The sequence below is a fragment of the Ahaetulla prasina genome, chromosome 2 (genome assembly GCF_028640845.1).
Source record: "Ahaetulla prasina isolate Xishuangbanna chromosome 2, ASM2864084v1, whole genome shotgun sequence".
Lineage (NCBI taxonomy): Eukaryota > Metazoa > Chordata > Lepidosauria > Squamata > Colubridae > Ahaetulla > Ahaetulla prasina.
In genome coordinates, this window is record NC_080540.1 from 6,941,685 (window position 1) to 6,957,480 (window position 15,796).

General features: G+C 42.1%; 1 protein-coding gene across 1 annotated transcript; it reads right to left on the reverse strand.

Annotated features, from left to right (window-relative positions):
- Positions 1-481: 481 nt before the first annotated feature.
- LOC131192037 (zinc finger protein 850-like) lies at positions 482-4,209 on the reverse strand. Its single transcript, XM_058170811.1, has 2 exons — positions 2,361-4,209; positions 482-647 (listed from the first exon to the last, which is right to left on the reverse strand). Exons 1-2 carry the CDS (start codon positions 4,186-4,188, stop codon positions 625-627), a joined length of 1,851 nt encoding a protein of 616 aa, XP_058026794.1. The 5' UTR covers positions 4,189-4,209; the 3' UTR covers positions 482-624.
- Between the last annotated feature and the right edge of the window lie 11,587 nt (positions 4,210-15,796).

The following is a 15,796-nucleotide window of genomic DNA, read 5'->3' on the forward strand; positions in this document are numbered from 1 at the left end:
AGAAGAAAAGAAAAAAACAATAGGACAGGAACGGTAGGCACGTTTGTGCGCTTATGCACGCCCCTTATGGCCCAATGCTGATCCAGCCCTCAAGGAAATCGAGTTTGACACCCTTGACTTAGGACAATTAAGATTTGTACTGATGTTTTATTTCCATTATTTCAGTTGCCTTTTCAAATTCATGCCTCTCGGCAGCTAACAGCAGCTCAAAAGAGCAAATGGTGGCAGCAAAAATGAGAAGAAGAAACCATCTTGCTTGAAAAAGGGGCATCAAAAGGAAAGTTCCAAAATGGAGAGAAAGCTCAAACTCATGGAAGTTTTAGAAATTTCGCCTCAAAACAAGGCGCCATGAAGGGGAGATGAATGGGAGAATGGTGTCTCATGGGGGACTGGAGGAAAAGTAGAATTACAAAGTGCAGGAAGGCAAATCTTGATAAGTGCAAATAAAGCTCAAATTCCATGAGGCAAAAAAGAAAAATAGTTTCCTTTCGGTTTTTCAGTATAGAAGACAGCTCAGGAATTATGAGTAGTTGACGTTGAAAGACAATGTCAGTTAAACAGACTAAACAAAGTACCAATTTTCTTCTGGCCAAAAGAGCTGAAGACTCCCAAAGTTTGAAGTGATTAGTGTGGATTTGAAGGTGACACTGCAAGAACAACGAAGAGATTATCTACATTAATGAAAGAAAAAAACAGGGAAGTAGAGCTAAGAAGCGATTTAAAAAGAATAAAATTAACACCTCTCTCTTGCCCAAAGTCTGGTTCTTTTGAGCCCATTTTTCTCAGTCTTCTATAACAGAAAAACATGACACAATGGCTACAAAACCAAAATTGGTGCCCTTTCACCATTTCATCCAGAACCATAATTGAGCAGTATTTGAATAGCTTCAAAGTAGCCTGAGTCTCTGAAAACCTGAAATATTCCTCCCTCGCTCCAAATCCTTTCAAAAGTTGCTTGCAAAAGGCAGCAGGACTGCTAGTAGCAAAGAGCTAAGGCAGGATTTACTTCAGACCCTCACTCTCCCTCATTATAATCTCCTTCCTTCGGTCCTTCTTCCCTTTTTTTCTTTTCCTCTTGATAAGAGCTCCTCTTTTTTTTTTTATCTGCAACAGCTTTTGCATTTAAGAACAGAGATAAGTTAGTTGCTTTTCTATATACATAATCCCTAAAAGGGCTCTCCTGTAGGGAAAGGGAGAGGGAGCGGGGAGAGGGAGAGTGGGGATCGAATCCAACCTCAGAGTTATACTAGGGCTGGTGGCTGTGTCCGAACCATGCTTCAGCGGGGGCACCCAAGATGTTGGATCAGATTGTTCTCTCTCTCTCACACACACAGGTTGTATTGAATTGCTCTCTTGCTGTCTCTGTCTTGCTGCGGTAGCACTCACCAGCTCGAGTGCCCTAGCTGAAGCACAGATTGCGAGCTCTCTCTCTTTCATACACATGCAGAGATTAGATGGGATTGTTCTCTTGCTCTCTCTCTCTCTCTGTCTTGTTACAGCAGCAGTGGCGTCGCTTCAGTGCCTGGCCGACGGGGTTCTCAGTTAGCCAGTGTGGGCTACGGGGGCAGCTCCACGCCCGTCTTGCTTCATTCCCCACCTTCCCACCACCTCCCTTTGTGGCCGCACCAGTGTGTCGCTCAACATCCTGCTCCGCTATGGCAGCAAGCAAGGAGAAGTAGCAAAGAACAAAGAAAAGTGGGGCTGGGTGGGTGGAGAACAAAGCAAGGCAGTGATTGCGAAGCCACTCACCCCGCCCCATCTTACCTGCGTGCCCTTCAACCAGGTCACCCTTGCCAAAACCTCACCACCACCACCACCCCCGAGCAGCCACATCCCTTCACTAACCTGCTTTCTAGCTCTGTTCACCACTGCAGCATGCAAGGCAGCTAACTTAGTCTGTGGGACTACGCTAAAAAAAAAATTAGTTCAGACGTTCCAACTTCTCACAAAAAAAAAAAAAAAAAAGAATTTCATGAAGTTGGAAGATCTCAACTATTCTCTTTACCATAGTTCCACACACTACTTTTGTTGCTCTGCAAACAACGGTGGCGATCTGGGCCCTGTGTCCAAGCATGCACACCAGGATGGCGTGAACCAGGCTGAAGTGACGTGCGCCAGCTCCTCAGAGTTTCGAGGCTGGCTGCATTGGCTGGATCTGACCTCAATGCGGGACACATCTGCCCCCCTCCCTCCGGTATAGATTCTTTTATGGAAAGTGAGATCACAAGTATTTTTAAAGCCCTCTCCACATTGCACACATTTATATGGTTTTTCTCCTACATGGATCCTTACATGGGAATTCAGATTACTGCTACAATATAAAGTCTATTCACAGTCCATGCACTGATATGGCTTCTCACCTGTGTGGATCCTCTTGTGCGAATTAAGATGACTGTTACGAGCAAAACTCTTTCCACACTCCTTACATTGATATGGTTTCTCTCCTGTGTGGATCCTTTTGTGGTAGGTAAGACTAGAATTCCACTTAAAGCTCTTTCCACATTCCACACATTGAAATGGCTTCTCTTCTGTATGGACCTTTTTGTGGGAAGTAAGATGACCGCTACAAGTAAAGGTCTTTCCACACTCCATGCATTTATATGGTCTTTCTCCTTTGTGATTCCTTTGATGCTTTATAAGAGATTCATAATAACAGAAAGTTTTGCTGCACTCTATGCATTGATATGCCTTCTCCTCTGTATGAATGCTTTTATGCTGAATCAGAGCATATTTACTACTAAAGCTCTTTCCACACTCCATGCATTGATATGGTTTCTGTCCCGAGTGGGTCTTCTTGTGGGAATCAAGACGACTGCTAAAAGCAAAGGTCTTTCCACACTCCATGCATTCATACAATTTCTCTCCTGTGTGGATCCTCTTGTGGGTATTAAGATAAGTGTTACGAGAAAAGGTCTTTCCACACTCCATGCATTGATATGGCTTCTCTCCTGTGTGGGTCCTCTTGTGGAAATCAAGATAACTATTATAAGCAAAGGTCTTTCCACATTCCATGCATTGATACGGCTTCTCTCCTGAGTGGATCCTTTTGTGGGAGTTAAGACTACTGCTACTAGTAAAGGTTTTTCCACACTCCATGCATTGATATGGTTTCTCTCCTGTGTGAGTTCTCTTGTGGGTATTAAGATAACCCTTTTGAGTAAAGGTCTTTCCACACTCTATGCATTGATATGGCTTCTCTCCTGTGTGGATCATTTTGTGGCAATTAAGATTACTGCTACAAGTAAAGGTCTTTCCACACTCCATGCATTGATATGGTTTCTCTCCTGTGTGGATCCTCTTGTGGGTATTAAGATAACTGTTTTGAGTAAAGGTCTTTCCACACTCTATGCATTGATATGGCTTCTCTCCTGTGTGGATCATTTTGTGGCAATTAAGATTACTGCTACAAGTAAAGGTCTTTCCACACTCCATGCATTTATAAGGTCTTAACCCTTTGTGACTCCTTTGATGTCTTGTAAGAGAATGATTATTATAAAAGGTCTTTCCACACTCCATGCATTGAAATGGCTTCTCTCCAGTGTGGATCCTCTTGTGCGAATTAAGATGACTGCAATGAGTAAAACTCTTTCCACATTCCTTACATTGATATGGTTTCTCTCCTGTATGGATTCTTTTGTGGGAGGTAAGAGCAGAATTCCACTTAAAGCTCTTTCCACATTCCACACACTGAAATGGCTTCTCTTCTGTGTGAATCTTCTTGTGGGAATTAAGATCATTGGTACAAGTAAAGGTCTTTCCACAGTCCATGCATTGATACGGTTTCCTTCCTGTGTGGATCTTCTTATGGGAGGTAAGATTACTACTCTGCCTAAAAGCCTTTCCACACTCTGTGCATTCATATGGCTTCTCTCCTGTGTGGATCCTCTTGTGGGAATTAAGATTAATGCTATAAGTAAAGGTCTCTCCACACTCCATGCATTTATAAGGTCTTTCTCCTTTGTGAATCCTTTGATGTCTCACCAGAGAGTCATAATAACAGAAGGTTTTTCTGCACTTCATACATTGATATGGCTTCTTCTCTGTATGGAAAGTTTTATGGTGAATCAGAGCATATTTCCTACTAAAGCTCTTTCCGCAGTCCATGCACTGATATGGTTTCTCTTCTGAATGTGTCTTTTTATGAGAAATGAGATGATCGGATTTATTTAAGCTCTTTCTTTCTCCCATATCAATGTTTGTACAGCTAGGAAGCCAACTGACCTGAGGAAAGCCTTTTTTAATTCCACTTTGTGATTGCTTTGTTTCATCACTCATTGGTTGCATCTGATCTGCAAATTTCTCATTTTCCTCTTTCAGATGGATGGCTTGGCATTCCTCCTTGCAATTCTTATCCTCTTGAACATTAAAGCCTTAAACAAGAAAAATGAAAATGAAATGTAGCAAGAAAGGGGAACAATCAAACCTTTTCTTCTGAAATTCAGCCAAAGAATCATTAATATATTTTGGCTGCTTTCTTGGCAAACGTGAAGATCCCAAACTTTTTAAGGACCCATTTCCAAGTGTATCTTTACTGATCCTCATCTAACAGGATTGGATCACATCACTATGAATCTAAGAAACAACCCTGATCTAAGCTTTGACCTGGGACTCTGCCGTGGTACCACAAACTCCTGAAGGCCATTGGACACGGTATCATGCTGGGTGAACATACCTACCAGCTCCCCAACTTCATTGGAAGTCTCATCCCGGTTTGTCTGTAGAGCAGAATCTTTGAAAGCCAAGGGGAATTTCTGGATGGCAATAGCTCCCCATCCTCAATTAGGCTGATGCCAAATATGGTAGACAAATGGGCAAATCTCAGAGAATAGAAATCCCACTCAGGAATCATCCAGTCTTGATTATAGCAGCTCAGGCCCAACTGGGAGCCAGTGACCAGGTGCAGGTTTGAATACCATACCCTGGTAGGCAGAATCTTTCTCAAGAGGTGACATCATCCCTATGGTTAGTCTGTCCCTCAGATTCTCGCTAAAATCTTCTATGGCATGAAATGTTGTATTTTATGAACAGAAAGCATTAAAAAAACCAATTCTTTTATGTAAATTTCCAATTTTCCAATTTTTCTTCTAATCAATTTCCTTCTTCTATAAATTCAGTTTGGTGAAACAGTTAACACACCAGGCTAGAAATTAAGTGACTGTGAATATAGCCTAGTCTTAGGGATGAATGCTGGCTGGGAGACTTTGGGCCAGTCTCTCTCAGTTCAAACTATGTCACAGGGTGGTTGTTGTAGGGAAAACAGCAGAAGGAAGGAATATTGGGCTTGTCTCCTGCCTTTATTATTATTTACAAAAATAAAGGCAGGATATAAATAAATAAGTGATGTTTTATCAGAAATAACATCTAAGCTCCCCACTCCATGACGTTTCTATGTTTCTGAGCAAAGACAGGGTTCTTACCCAGAGAAAAGAGATTCCTGGAATTCTCCAGCATGACTTCTCCATGGAGCGCTTTTTGGTCAGGATCCAGTTGAGACCACTCCTCTTTGGAGAAATACACGGCCACGTCCTCAAAAGACACAACACCCTGAACAAGGAAACAATTTTCCCTATTAACAGATAGTCCCAAGCATAATTTGACAGTTTTCTTCCACCAATTCAAGGAGAGATTCAGAGAACAAAATGGGTATCTTGTGCAGAATTCAGAATGAGATCTCTTGTAACAGTATATGTCTATGGAGATTCTCAGTCACCAGGTCACGGTTGTCCCAAAGATTCTTTTGAAAAGGCAGAAGAGAGTTTTTTTAAAAAAATGGTATGTGAGAATAACCCTGGGAGACAGAAGGAAGAGCCCCAATGTTCACAACAATCTGGTCAATGAAATCTAAAGGTGAAGCAGAAGAGGTGGAGAAAGCGTCTCACAAAGGATCCCCTCAAAAGGGAGAGATAGGTCAGGCTGCATATCGGTTTTGAATGACTGGATGTCAGATTCGTATTCCTTAGAAACAGCAATTTATTATAATAAACTCTAGAACAAAATGAAATCCATCCACGATTCATGGACCTTTTCTGATCTTTTTCCTCCATACCTGAAGTAGTGGTTCAGCCAATCCTTCAGCCCCACCACAAAGAGGAGGAGATTCTAAAATTTCCAAGGACACCTTTCTACTCTCTGTAAGACAGAGAAAAATGGTGGTAGCAGAGAGATTCCAATCAAGAGGAACAAAAGAATCAGCTAAATGTTGAAATCTCACATCACACAGCAAGAGCTTTTCTTACCTGGAGTGGTGTCCCTGAAGAGCAGCTCTTGAGAAGATCTGAACGAATCTTTCCTCCCCAAGGAATACTCAGTCACAGCTTCCAAGGATTTCTGGACATGATGTGAGACGAGGAACAAAGGAAGAGTATTAATGAATTATCATACTGCACCTTTAAACCAGCAGACCCTGGTGTCCATTGTTGAAATTCCAAAGAGAATGGAAAAATTGCCCCAAACACATTTTTCTGGAAGAATAATGGAACAGGCCACAAGAGTTAATAATCTCAGAAAACTCTGCAAAAAAGGAATTCACAGATTCAGAGAGATCCTCTTTAGAGCTGCCATGACTACATTCTCCCACCTGCAACTCTTCTTGCCTCTTTTCCTCCTCCTGAGTCAGCAAGAAGCCTTCGGCCAGGGACACCGCCTGGGAACTGGTCTCTGCTCCACACTCCCGCACCCATTTCTCCATCTCTGGGGGAAGGACAGCCAGGAATTGTTCCAGGAGCACCAGGTCCAGCATCTGAGCTTTGGTGTGTCTTTCCGGCTTCAGCCATTGACAGCAAAGGCGGTGAAGCTGAGTGCAAACATCTCGGAGACTCTTCCCATATCGGAACGGCACTATTCTGAAGTGACAATATTGGATCTTTGAATTGTTGGCTTCCTCTTCGTGGCTCTTCTGCCCAGAATTTGCCCCATCCTTTCCATAGCTCCAAGGCTGAGTAGCTGGAGGGCCTTTTCCAACTCCTGCATCTGCTGGGTTTTGTCCCTCCATCTTCTCTCTAGTCTTTAATCCAGCTCCAAAATGGATGGATGGATCTCCAAAAGTGTTACTAATCAGAAGAGGTCTGGCCAACACCGGAAGGCCATTCAGCCCTCTTCCCATACAAGATACTCTGGACTGAAGAGGAACCAGGGAAGATTTCCAACTTATATATCTGAAATGGAAAACATAGCATGTTCAAAATGGTGACAAATCTGAATACCGGCCAACCTCTTCCTCCTCCTCAAAAAAGAAAGAAAAAGACATCCAGCAATATCTGTAAGGAGGGGGTATCTTATTAGGAAGACTGACTACAGGGGGACTGGGCACTTAGCAACACAGGTATTTGCCCTGCCAGGGACATACCCCGCTTCTTGTTTGAGACATGCACCAGGCACAAGGTGGTACAGAAAAACAAGCAGAAGTGGTGCTTAATTCTATTACTGGCAGAAGCAAAACTATTTTTATATGTGAAAAAGCAGTTAAACTAATTCTACTGATACTATTATTATGTCCCACTAATTCTGCTGATTCTATAATGATGATGATGATGATGATGATGATGATGTCCCTTCCGCACAATCGGAATCATAGATCTCTTAGTTCACAAACAGCAATTGAGATGAGAACCCCGTCAACCTCCTGGCCCAAACTCCTGGGGAGACTCCAGAAGACAGAATTAAGAAACCATCGTCCTAGGCATAAAGAACTAGTATCTCAATGAATAAACTATCCATGATGTGGAGGATTCATGCTGGTGGTGCTAGAAGAACCAGTTGGTCCTGAAAGGCTGGAAACCAGGAAACAGAGTTCCAGTCCTTGCACACCTTATATCCAATTTCTTGCACACGGATTTGTAGCCTTGTGTAAAGTCCATTTATTAATACGTCTAAGCTCATAACTGCCAATCAAGAGACTTAAACAGAGGCTTGAGTAAAATAGCATTTAATCTTGATCAAGCTTAAATGGTTAGCTGTTCCAAACACATAAGGGTGCATACATACATGCAAGGAAGAACTACGGACTCATGCAGAAAGCCATGTTCTCTTATACCCAAAAAGTCATAAATCCTCAATTCTGGCATCTGCGTATTCTGGCATCTGGTTTGCATGTTCCCATAGTATAAGTCAGTGAATGTAAACTAACTTCTGGATTTACATCAGGTCACACAATAGTAAGGGTCAATGAATGTAATCTGACTTCTTTCTGTGGTGTTATCTTTTCCATTTGTCTTCTTAATTACCACTTGATTTCCTGGAGGATGACATACACAGTTCTGAGCCAGAGTGGGGTGGGGAGAGATCAAATGATGGACTCTGACAATTTCCAGAGACTGTCATTGGTGGGATGAGGTATCAGTAACAATTCAGGAATTTAGCCAGTGTGACCTCAATAACCATCCATGATGGCATATTTATGTTCTAATCACAAAAGGGCACAATATATATATGTCAGTGTTATGGGAAACAGATATTTACCATGTGCAGTTATACAAACAAGAGACCAAGACATCAAATATCATTAGCAAGTTTCCTACTAATTCTAGTATTTTAGTATATATGTTCCCTTCATTCCTCCCTTTTGAATTAATATGATGGTATGCATGCCATCATGGTGAATAACCTTATTCTATTCAGCATATAAATGGGAGCGTTCCTATGAGCATACATTCCAGCTTCTACCCAGGTGGTCAGCCTTATACCTGAACTCTGGAGACCAGCAATCTTTCTCTGGTCTACTTCCTTATAAACAGGTACACAGGGTGGGCAGTATATATATAAAAAAATTGCTTTATTCCAGCGGCTAGGCAATTGCACATAGGCAAAATTTCCAATATAAGCCATCTGGAGCATGTCAATTACCACATCCGTCCATAACCTATTCTAATCTAGTTATTTTCAAATAGGTTACTAGGTTGTGTCGGTTCATAATTGCTGGTAATGTATGATTTTTCACCATAATCTGCTCCTCCCATTTATCCTTTAGATAAGAAAAGTTCAAATGTTGAACCATTGCATTCTTATACCTTCAAAATTTTCAGGGAGTATGATATCAATATCTCCTAGGTCTAATGATCAGGTTTCTATAGGAGCAATCCTTTGCACGTTTTAACAATCACAGTGTTGCAGTTCACAAGTACAATCAATAATAACAACAGCATTCAGTAACACAATCTGTAGAGTGCAAGGTTGCACAGCTGCTTTTGAATCTTCAGATGGAGTAAAAGAGTCCACCAATCAGGTCAGTAAGGCAAAATTTGTTTCTCCTGCAAAGACAAAAATTCCAAACAAAACATATGCATCAACATGACCACATTTTTGAAAATGTTCATTCTCAGTTGGTCTCCAGGAATCAGTTGGCACTTGTGGAGTTCTTTCATGGAGCAAGTTTCTCTTCCACCTGACAGAAATCTAAGGTGTTCAGGACTTGCTGCTTGCAGAAATCTAAGGTGTTCAGGACTTGCTGTGACAGTTATTCAAATACAATCCTTACATGAATATATAAAACAAGAAAGAAAACCTTACAATGAATTGCCACCCTTCCCCCATCTGGGGATTGAAAAAAGAGTCTTTTGATCATTACATGTCCAAGCATTACATGTCCATTTCTTTATTGGGAAATTCTGCTCCACTTTGGTGTTTTTGGTGACTTTCAGTAGAGGCTGGCTCAAATGGATGGAATGTCTCTTTTGGGGAAAGCATCTTGACCCATGTATTTGATTTCCACAGGTTTGAGTCATCTGCAGGGTTAAAAGACATGAGAAAGGGTCCCCTCCTCCTCCCTTTCTAGGTGAGAAAAGGCATTGTTGGAAGATTAGGGAGGGGGCCAAAGGAGAATAGATAGCTTGCAGATAGAACTTGAAAAGAAACAACAAACAACAACATTAAACAGATAAACTGGTACAATATATTCCCATATGAGAAAAGGTAGCTGGTCCATCCTGGACGAAAAGTCATTTTCCTTCTTTCCAGCACTTTTAAAATTCATACTCACACAAAAGTAGGGACAAAGAAGAAATGACACAACTTGGGGAGGTGGTTTACACACAAGTCTCAGTTTTTTAACAAACATACTATGTGGAAGACAGAGAAAAAGACAAACAATCAACAAAAACCCATCTCCCATCCTTTTTATTCATGTGTGGAAGTTGTTCACTAACAAATCCACAGTATCAAAAACTTCCAAAAACAAATCACATCATATCTTAACAAAATCACCATTTGTCTTACTTGCTCATACTTTTCTAACTCCTAACTCCTATCATCAAACTGTTATTTTAGTGCCTCAAGCTTCAAATTCAAAGCTTGACTTAACAAATTAAATCCTTCATAGCACCAGTATCCTTCTAAGTTTCTTTCCACATCTTGTAATTGTCTAACTTATCTCTGAAATAGTTCTTAAAACAGGGCACATCTTGTGCTACTAAAAAAAATAAAAATAAACAATACAAACAGCAAATAAGGGGCGCCTTGAGTCTGATTCAAAAAAAAATGCATTTTGTAAGCTTATGGGTAAGTCTTTTTATGTGGAAAATCTGAGTGCATTTTAAAAAAACAGATTTCTGCTAAAAAATAAAAATGCAACCATACATAAGAAGATAGCCATTTGTCTGAAATGCTGTAGGGTTTCCTGCCTGGGCAGGGGGTTGGACTAGAAGACCTCCAAGGATCCCTTTCCAACTGTTAGTATGTATGTTAACAGCTTCAAAAATACATTTTGAGTCAACTCTGTGCTTTGAAAACATTTATAAATGTATAGGTTTAATCAGGCAGTTTAAACCTCAAAAATGTCCAGAAAAAGAAGGAAAAAATTAAAAATCAAAATTGTATACAGGGTGGAAAATAAAATAAAGCAATGCTGTAAGGAGCCTATTTGCCCCTCCCTTTTCAGACAGGCTCAGCAGAGAGGGAAAAAAATGGAGGGGGTGGTGGTGAATGGTTCTCCCCCTTCGCCCACCCCCTCCCCTGGCTCAACAGGGAGTGATGGGGGGGGTAGTTAAGATGACAGAGAGAAAAAAAATTCAAAAAGTCCAGGGGGGGGGAATGGCTGTTGTCCAGCCCCCCTTTCTCTCACCCCTCCCAACCTGGCTCAACAGAGAGCGAGGGGGGGGGGTGGAGGTTAGAATGAGTCAGTGAGGGCTGGGGTTAGGAAAAAATTCCAAAAGTAATTCATTACATGCACACATTTCTTGCAAATCCAAAAGACAACACAGAAATCTCACACCTTCTCAATGAGTTTCTCTAACACTGCAATCAGGCTGCTGGCACATACACACATTCCATGCAAATCAAGCATCACAATTATGTCAAGGAGCTTTATTACAAGCTCCACTCTCTCAACAATTCTTATGCAGGTCTGGAAATGATTGCACACATACATACATCATCAAACAACATTTACAGACCTGGGGAAGTTGTCTCTTTAAATCCTCTCCCTTCAAGTGGGAAAACTCAGAGAGCAGTTTCTAGCTGACCAAACCATGGAGGCTGAAGTCAAATTCCCTGATTTACTGGCCATTATTTTGGGAGATCTAAACAAAGTTACTGATTGGAACATTTTGAAGATACCACTGCAGACCTGGATGTACTCACAGAGACTGTAACATCATATGTCAGCTTCTGTGAAGACCTATGTGTACCTACAAGGAACTTACGAATATCCAGTAACAACAAACCTTGGTTCACACCTAAACTTAAGCAGCTAAGTCATTCCAAAGAGGAAGCCTACAGGAAAGGAGATAAAATGCTGTACAATCAGGCCAGAAATGTAACCAGAGTACAGTACAATCACTTATCCAACAATCGATCCTATAATCAAATTATGCTCAATTGGGTCTGCTCGGTGGCCACTCCCTTCCGTAATTCTTTCTACCCTTCTCATCCTTCTTCTACTTTCTTAAGCCTTTCTCCTCCTCACTTTCTTCCTTCCTTCCTCCATCTCTTTCTACTTTCTTCGTTCTTCCTCTCCTTCTCTTTCCTACTTCTCTTTCTCCTTCCCGCTTCTAGCTGCCAGCCTTTCCAACCCTCTATCTTCCCCTCCTTCTCATATCCTATCTTCCCCTTCCCTTCTTTCCTACCCACCTGCCTACTATCAAAACGACACTATAGAGCATTGCTCATCAGAATAACTAGACCCAAGAACAGTTTTTTCCATGAAGGAAAGCCATCACTCTGCTAAACTTATTTCCCTCAACAATGTCAAACTATTTACTAAATCTACACTACTATAAGTTTAAGTAATTTGCAAGCTGGCCATACAAATCACAATCAATTCAATCACATTCAATTCTACATGCATACCCAAGAATTTTAGCAGAACTCACACCAAATTGATCGTGGGTCTTACCACACATAACAGCATCCACCTCTTTAAGCAGTAGAATGTCTCTGCCCTGGGGTGTTGTGGGCGTTTATCTTGTTAGAGTCAGGGCTATTAAGGATCATTCACTTTTCCAGGAAACAGATAAAACTCCTGGGGGAATTTTTAAGGGGGACTCCCTGCTGAGTGCATTTTACAATTGCTCCCAGCTTTGCTAGGGAATCCTTTCCCAAAACATTTCCCCAAAACATTGTGGCAATATTTAGAAAGGAACGCTTGAGTGATGGTCCCTGAAAGTAGCTTGTGTTACTTAAAAAGAGTGAGATCTGTTCCTTACTTTTATCTCCATCAGAGAGTCTGAGGGAAGCAATTTGCCCTCCAGAGCCCCCATCAATAAAATTCAGGATAAAATTCAGGGGTCTGGGCTGATGTGAGGGGTGAAGGAGCTAGGGTTTTGGGGTTTCTGGCCTGAAGCCTCCCCGCCCAGTGACTGAACTGGGACATTGTTGTTCAGAGGGCATTATCTCCTCCAATGGGCAAATTGGAGACAACATTGATCTCTATGGATGGAGGTACTCCAGGGGTTAACTGAAGTTCCCCTCCCTCTTCTTTGGGGATTCCAGGAAGCAGCTGCTAAAAGAGCGGCTTGCTTTTGCATTCTCCTTTCTTACGTTTCTCTACAGTGGGGTGGGGGGTTTGCAGTTTTGCAATTTCTTTCTTATGTTGGAGGTGCTTTGACTCACGAAAGCTATTTTCAGCAAAACATCATCAGTAAACTTTGCAAAACCAATCCTTCAAACGATTCAGAAAAAGGGGTGGGGGGATTTTTGAAGGATCTGATGAATGCAGTGGAAGTTTACTGTTTTTTTCTTTTGGGACACCCAGGTTTAATCCTTGCAGGACAAAATCCCTAGTTCTCTGGAGGATGAGGGCACTCCCTGCAAGGTGGGAATTCCAATTGAAAGGAATTGGAGTGCTGCTGTAGGCACTTAAGCCAGGCATAGCATTTGCATTGCAATATGGTGTGGGGGAAACTTTCCTTCCTCCTCAGTCACTTTGGCTAGTTTGTTTCTTTTTCTGAAAGTGACAAGGGGGAGAGGATGTTGGAGTGAGCCCACACGCTCTCTGAATCCCTGGCTGACAGAGGAGGTTGAAAAAGAAACCCACAAAGGATTCCTCTTCAGTTCATCTGATGGTAGCCAAAAAAATCAGCAAATTTGTTGATAAAATCTAAATCAAAGCTGCCTTCTGGAGGCCAAGCTCCCACGCTAGTAGGTTGGCCAGATGGTTTTAAAAGCAACTTTGATTGCTACGATAGGTCTAAAATCATCTGAAAAGTGTCCCAATCACTAAATACAGTTAGAGGGAAACACAGTTCTACTCTTCCAAAGAGGTTACTCTTTCCAAAAAGGCTACCAGTATGGTTACCCATTTTATTTTTATATTTTATTTTATTTTTTATGTTTTATATATTTTATTCTTTTTTATTTTTTATTTATTTTTGGTTTTTTTGTAAGGGATTTTACCTGACACAAGCTCGGGGTCTGCCTCACTCTCAGGCCGGGGACAGCTCGAAGTTCTTGGCCAAAGACCCGTCTCTTCCCTCGAGACTTTCTCGGGCTTCTTCGGTCAGGGGGTTTTGAGTAAAACCCTCCCTCTTCTTAGTAAGGGCTTTGGTCCAGTGAGGGGCTTTCTCGGGCACTTCCTAGGCTCGGAACTGACAAACTCTCCTTTTTTCAAAAGGATTTCTTGGGCTCCCCTTTCAAGCTCAGAGTTTTGACCAGAACGACCCTTTCACTGCAGACTTTTTATTCCAACAGTCACCCGCTTTTCAAATCCGCTCTGGCTGATATTCTCGCGAATAATCAGAACCGCAAATTGGATCTCCGCACTCACTTGGAGGGCAAACCTCTAGTAGGAATTTCCTCCTCTCATTCACGCACACAAAGCAACACTCCTCTTACCTCCCCCAAAAATTTCTACTCACCTAGGATTGTAGAATCTTCCCGGTTCAAGCCTCAATGGGCGTTCAGGTCCGGCTGGAATCAGGATCTGCTGGCATCCGGCCAGTCCAATATCACCAGTTCAAACGTACTGGGAGCGCTCTTTGACATTGTCTATGGCCCATGCCAGTTTTTCCTACCCACCGTTTTGAAGGCCTGCTGGACTTCAATGGAGTTCAGAATTGTGGGGGGCTAAATGGAGCCATTTCAAGAAAAGTATTGCCTTCGAGCCCCACGTCTGGGCGCCAAATGTAAAGTCCATTTATTAATATGTCTAAGCTCATAACTGCCAATCAAGAGACTTAAACAGAGGCTTGAGTAAAATAGCATTTAATCTTGATCAAGCTTAAATGGTTAGCTGTTCCAAACACATAATGGTGCATACATACATGCAAGGAAGAACTACGAACTTATGACAGAAAGCGATGTCCTCTTATACCCAAAAAGTCATAAATCCTCAACTCTGGCATCTGCGTATTCTGGAATCTGGTTTGCATGTTCCCATAGTATAAGTCAGTGAATGTAAACTAACTTCTGGATTTACATCAGGTCACACAATAGTAAGGGTCAATGAATGTAATCTGACTTCTTTCTGTGGTGTTATCTTTTCCATTTGTCTTCTTAATTACCACTTGATTTCCTGGAGGATGACATACACGTTCTCAGCCAGAGTGGGGTGGGGAGAGATCAAATGATGGACTCTGACAATTTCCAGAGACTGTCATTGGTGGGATGAGGTATCAGTAACAATTCAGGAATTTAGCCAGTGTGACCTCAATAACCATCCATGATGGCATATTTATGTTCTAATCACAAAAGGGCACAATATATATATGTCAGTGTTATGGGAAACAGATATTTACCATGTGCAGTTATACAAAAAAGAGACCAAGACATCAAATATCATTAGCAAGTTTCCTACTAATTCTAGTATTTTAGTATATATGTTCCCTTCACTTGCATGCAAAGCCAGCAGGAGCGACTTCGACAGGTCGCTTCTCCCAGCCTAAAGAAGAGGAGGAGAGGGAATCCCCTTCTGAAAACGGGGCAAGAAATTTGCAGGAAATTGTCCAGGAGTCAAGACTGATTTGAAAGTAGAAATTTGTTTTGCAAAGCCGACTTCTCTTCCCCCCGCCCCCCTTGCAGACTTTCCCCCAATGAAATGGAGGTTAAATGGATCCCTCGTTTCTGCGATCCTGATCCCCCCTCCCCAAGGAGCAGCGCGATGGTCCGGATCTTTGCTTTCTCCCCTGCCTGGCCCGTACATGTACGGTGGGTGGGGGCAGTGGAACATGGGACCACGGGATCTCCCTTTCCCAGAACTCCGAACCTGATGAAGTTTTGCAGGTCGCCATGCACGCCTCCAATAACAACGTCTAGATCTCCATCCGTGTAAGATTTCCCTGCAAACTCTTGGACTTTTGGAGAAACTCAGCCAAGGCTCACAGCGAAGGGAAGCCGGATCGGAGACGGTAAAAAAAGGCAGATGCGCTCT

Coding starts and splice junctions, on each gene's coding strand:
- LOC131192037 (XM_058170811.1), bottom strand. CDS start 4,188: ATGGGAGAAAGAAAGAGCTTAAATAAATCCGATCATCTCATTTCTCAT. Junction 648..2,360: donor GCACAAGAGGATCCACACAG/GTGAGAAGCCAT, acceptor TTGTTCTTGCAG/TGTCACCTTCAAATCCACAC.